Here is a 5,434-nt window from a genome sequence, read left to right as displayed (position 1 = left end):
TTCGCCGCAGCGTAACTGGGACCCTTTCAAACAGGAGCATCGCTGCGAACCCCAACCTGTCGCCGCAAGCCCCGATGACGCCCCAGAAAGTGAAAGCCATACGTAGTAAGTCGCTGTTAATTTTGCCAGGTCTATTATTTCTTTATTGTGCCATTCAGGATTACTTCATAGCAGGAAGTAGTCGGCTTCTGTTGATTCCTCGCTCATGCCTTCTGCTGTTGGCCAAACATACCAGATGTACGGTATGTTTGGAAGTGTGCCCGAGTAGTGTGTACGAGTACACCCAGGCACACTCCTATGCAACTTCCCACCACTCAACGGTTAAACTCAGGCTGCCAAGATTTTTGTGTGGCAATGTTAATGAAAAATCAACAAAAACAGATTTTTGCCTTGTGATGTCACCGGCTAACAGCTTGTGTAAACTTTATTTAGACAACTTTGTTAATTTGCAAGCCCAGACTGTCCAACGCCTGCAAAATAAAACCTAGCAGTTAAAGGGTTAATAGAGACTGGGCCAACCTAGACATTTCTGAAAATGCAAGTTGGATTAGGCCATGGGGTGAGCGGACCGTGGCTCGCAAGCCGCATGCCCCGAATTGTGGCTCTTGTGATCCAAGGACCCTCAAGCTCAAATAGTTGGGGCCAAACATCAAGTTTTTTCATAACAGCATTATAATCAGAAACAGGCAAAAAATGTAAAACGTGACATATAAAATTGCTTGGTTTAAAGTCATAGTTTTTGGGGCATTTTATAGTAACATATAATGGTCACAAGGGGCAAATCAGGTAGAAGGGTAAGCTCCGTGTTAAAATATGCTACCTTTTTGGCGCCTCCTCGCGGGCTAGGTTGAGGCAGCATTAGTTTTGTGCAAAAAATTTTACCCAAAATTGGTGTCTAAGCTAGCTGAACCTTGTTCATACAATGCCATGCACCTGCCTTATAAGATAGTGAGACCACTGCTCTATGCACACATGCAAATGAAAAACTGCTAAGCCCTATCCAGTGGCATGTCTCACCTACTTTCTCTGTTTAATGAAGACATTAGGATGACAAGACTCGAACAGAGAAGCAGATTAGGTCTTGAAACCATAATTTCTATACAGTCGCCGACCGATTTTTCGGACTCGTAGGGACCCCAAGTTGTCAAAATAATCAAGCAGTCCGAAAAAAAAGATTTCAGCCACGATATCAAATGCCTGCCACTTCGCTTCGCACTGGCCACTTGCTTCATGTCAATATTAAATTCTCGTGCAACTTTGTATGTTGGTCACTTCTCACATGTTTGTTGATATGGTTGATCACGGTGGTGTGCTTTGGTTGCACCTTCGATGGTGCACACAGCAAATATGAAGTTGGTGTCATTTGGCACTGTTTGGAGACAATGTTTAGCCCACCGAGCTTACTTCACTACCATTGGACAGAAAACTCAACTCAAGCACTCACTCATACAGCACAAGAACGGCAGACGGCTGATTTTCTTGTGGTTGCATTGAAAAACGCAACATTAGAACAAACAGCAGCCATGTTGGCTATAGCTGAACTGGGAAGCCCGACTGTAACCTCAATTCAGCTTCTTTACTGCGTAGTATGTGGTATCGAGGCTACAAGTGAAAACCAGAACAACTAAAGTGACGGTGATTACGCTCACGGCATTATTGTGGTGGCTGTTAAATGACTGTAGACGGAGGAAATCACGCAAATTATGTCCGAAATATCAAGCAACGAGCTTTATTGTGTCCTAAATTTCGGTCAATGTAATACATTAACTCTATGGCTAATGTATAACTGATGGTTCAGCAAACTTCATGGGACGGTTCAGCGAAGACGTCCGATTAAGTGGACATGTTCGAAATAGCGGTGTCCGAAAAAACGGTCTGAACTGTACTAGCCAAATTATAAGTTATGTCTTGGCATAAATAAAAGGGTAGTCTCATAAACAGCCATTACACCCCCTCCCTTATATCCCCCATCTGTCTTTTTAAAAATTTACTAGTTTGTGGCTTTTGAGCACTCATTTTGGCCAACCCTGTATTAGTTCGACTCAAAATTGTTAGAATAATTCTGGTATATTGCTCAACTAATTTGTTTTTCAGCAACATGAGAGAACAATTGCAACAAATTCTTTTAAATTGTGGATGGTCTTCATGTACTCTATGATTGGCAGCAGCTGCCAGATCTTGAAAAATCGGAGAATTGGAGATTAATTATTTGGTAGACATCTTGCCCATAAAAGAAATGTTATGTTGTGACTAAGATAAATGCAGTCATTCTGCAGGGTCATAATCTGCAGTAATCATTTGTGGGCTATGCACGTACCGCAAGCAGCCATTGCATGCCTGGCTGATCTGTGCATATGTGCGACTTGGAGCGCCAGATTCAGCTGTGGGGGCACAAGACCATTCGCTCGGCAAGCTCTTTTCGTATTGAGCACCATAAATGGTGTCCCAGAAGAAAACGTTATGGCCGGTCCACACATCTTTGTTTAAATTGACCGAAGCGATTGCAAGGACTGCCCCATGCTACATATTTATGCATGTATGACAAGTGCAGCAGGTACGATGAGCATGGCAGGCGGTAGAGGGGTGACAGCTGACGTCAGCTGCTGAAAAGGTTTCCTCAGATTTACGGGGGTCATCGCCTTTACCTTGTCTAGCAGCATATAAAGCACAAAAGGACTTTAAAAACTGCACGTATTACTTTTCTTAGTTTTGGATCATATTGACTTAAACACGTTAATAGAGTTTAAGTCAATATGTTTGTGAAAGCTTTTTGCTTGAAACGTCATGCCACTGCTTTCTGCCAACCTATTTAGTGTACACTTGTATTATTTGAGCGTGTTGGTGCTTTTTAACCACTTAGAAAGTGGAGACACATAAGGGACGATGCAGACAGGACAATCTTTCAACTTCAACATTTATTTTCGGCTTCAAGCTTAAAGCTTGCCCGCACCGTGGGAGTATGGGAAAGGGAAATCGTGGAGGAAGGAGAGGAAGTGAGGAGGTTGCCAAACGAGGAAGGGAGAGGGGCTCGACTGTAGGTGCGGGATAACGGAATGAAAGGAAAGACCGCTTCTGCCGGTGACCTTGTTGCCTTGCCTACTCTGTCAGCGTTCGGCTTCCATTGTGGGCCTCAGAAAGATAATCTCCTTTCTTGAGAGCGAAATGGAGGGGCTGCTTATGGTCTGCGGGCTTGTCGCCATCCGATAGGCCTCAATTATTTCGCTCCCGACTCGCTGGCAGTGGCCTCCCATGGTTGTCGTGCCGGCGAAATTAAGAGCGCAGCCGGGACATTTTCTCCCGTGAATGGCGATCGGGTGCTGGAAATCCGAAGCAGCTCCTTTCGGCGTCCATTTGATGTTCTCGGAGTTGGTCGTTGAGGCATCGCTCCGTTTGCCCTATGTACCTAGCCCCGCAGGACAGGGGGATCGCGTACACTTTCTCCGTCATGCAAACGGTGAACTTCCTTGCATATTTTTTGGTACAGGTGGGTTGTGGGGGTCCCTCTCTGTTGACGGCCCTACACATGTCGCCGAGTCTCGATTTGCACGTGAAAAGCACTTTTGTGTCGTATTTTGAGGCGAGAGCTCTTAGGCGGCGAGATGTTGTGTGGATGTATGGACTACAGGCTGGTCTTCTGGCGACGGGTGAAGTCTCGGCGGTTGGCTTGGACCGGGGGTTTGTAGGCAATTTTTGTGAGGTAGCCAAAATCAAATCTGCAGGGTAGCCTGCCCTCCGAAGCCGTGAGCACTGTTGGCTTAGGCTGGCCTAAGCCAACAGTTTCCAACAGTGTACAACCAAGGCGGTGCTTCCATTCTCAAGCGCACACTCAAAAAACGTAAAATCCGGCATAGTGCGGCATACACAAAGTCCTGCGCCCACCAACGGGAGGCCAGCCTAAGCCAACAGTGCTCACGGCTTCGGAGGGCAGGCTACCCTGCAGATTTGATTTTGGCTACCTCACAAAAATTGCCTACAAACCCCCAGTCCAGGCCAACCGCCGAGACTTCACTCGTCGCCAGAAGACCAGCCTGTATTCCATACATCCACACAACATCTCGCCGCCTAAGAGCTCTCGCCTCAAAATACGACACAAATGTGCTTTTCACGTACAAATCGAGACTCGGCGACACGTGTAGGGCCGTCAACAGAGAGGGACCCCCACAACCCACCTGTACCAAAAACTATGCAAGGAAGTTCACCGTTTGCATGACAAAGAAAGTGTACGTGATCCCCCTGTCCCGCGGGGCTAGGTACATCGGGCAAACGGGGCGATGCCTCAACGACCAACTCCGAGAACATCAAATGGACGCCGAAAGGAGCTGCTTCGGATTCCCAGCACCTGATCGCCATTCACGGGAGAAAATGTCCCGGCTGCGCTCCTAATTTCGCCGGCACGACAACCATGGGAGGCCACTGCGAGCGAGTCGAGAGCGAAATAATTGAGGCCTATCGAATGGCCGCAAGCCCGCAGACCATAAGCAGCCCTTCCATTTCGCTCTCAAGAAAGGCGATTACCTTTCTGAGGTCCACAATGGAAGCCGAACGCTGACAGAGTAGGCAAGGCGACAAGGTCCCCGGCAGAAGCGGTCTTTCCTTTCATTCCGTTATCCCGCACCTATAGTCGAGCCCCTCTCCCTTCCTCGTTTGGCAACCTCCTCCCGTTCCTTTCCTTCCCCCAAGATTTCCCTTTTCCGTACGGCGGGCTTTGAGCTTGAAGCCAAAAATAAGTGTTGTTGAAGCTGAAAGATTGTCCTGTCTATCTAATTTTGAAATAGTTGGGTTTGTTTGCTTTCTAAAAGTTATTTGACTCGTATAATTTGCTTGTGGCGTTTTAAAGGTAAAGTAACGGGGTTCTACCGACAGGGAAAACCTAAGAGTGTCAGGGAATTTTAAGAATCTGTAAAATGAAAGTAATATCAATGAAACCCTTATGTTGGCCAAGCCAGGGAAATTCGCAAATTAAAGCATCATGACAGTGTGTCAGAACGCACTGATCGTCACATTACTCAAAGCATCGCAAGACGTCGCAACCTACTATTAAACAGACGGGAAGCACCACGTGTCTCCAGCCTCTTGCAGGGACGATGAATAGAACGATCTTCTGGCTCCTGGTTTGTCGGACCTTGTCGGTGGACACTTCAGTCTATGTGTGACCTGTGCTTCACACACATAGTTGCTTTAGACCTTCTTTTTCTGTATTGTGTCTTCAGAGTGAAAATATGTTAGTCAAGTCTCCACTGGAGGCTTTTTCCCTTATGCCCCTCCATTTATTTCAAAAATGAAATTATTAATAATGTTGTTATTCTTATTTCCATCAATATTATTATTGTGATATCGCTGTCGAAGAAGCCTTTTAATGGGAACTGAGCCTACCTGGCATCTTCTAAAGCACAAGCTCGGTTATACCTGTGCCGGACAGCTTGAACGGTGCTCA

General features: G+C 46.4%; 1 protein-coding gene across 1 annotated transcript; it reads left to right on the top strand.

The window, feature by feature from the left end:
* Nucleotides 1-3,614: 3,614 nt before the first annotated feature.
* Nucleotides 3,615-4,293, top strand: LOC120840362 (the record flags this gene model as incomplete). The annotated part of the gene is made up of 3 exons (XM_042289218.1): nucleotides 3,615-3,675; nucleotides 3,788-3,936; nucleotides 4,225-4,293. Coding segments are annotated over exons 1-3 (279 nt in total), but the record flags the coding sequence as incomplete, so codon positions are not given.
* Between the last annotated feature and the right edge of the window lie 1,141 nt (nucleotides 4,294-5,434).

Source organism: Ixodes scapularis, unplaced genomic scaffold, assembly GCF_016920785.2.
Source record: "Ixodes scapularis isolate PalLabHiFi unplaced genomic scaffold, ASM1692078v2 PGA_scaffold12__126_contigs__length_90152505, whole genome shotgun sequence".
NCBI lineage: Eukaryota > Metazoa > Arthropoda > Arachnida > Ixodida > Ixodidae > Ixodes > Ixodes scapularis.
The sequence above is the reverse complement of the archived record's forward strand: the minus strand, read 5'-3'. Positions and strand labels throughout refer to the sequence as shown.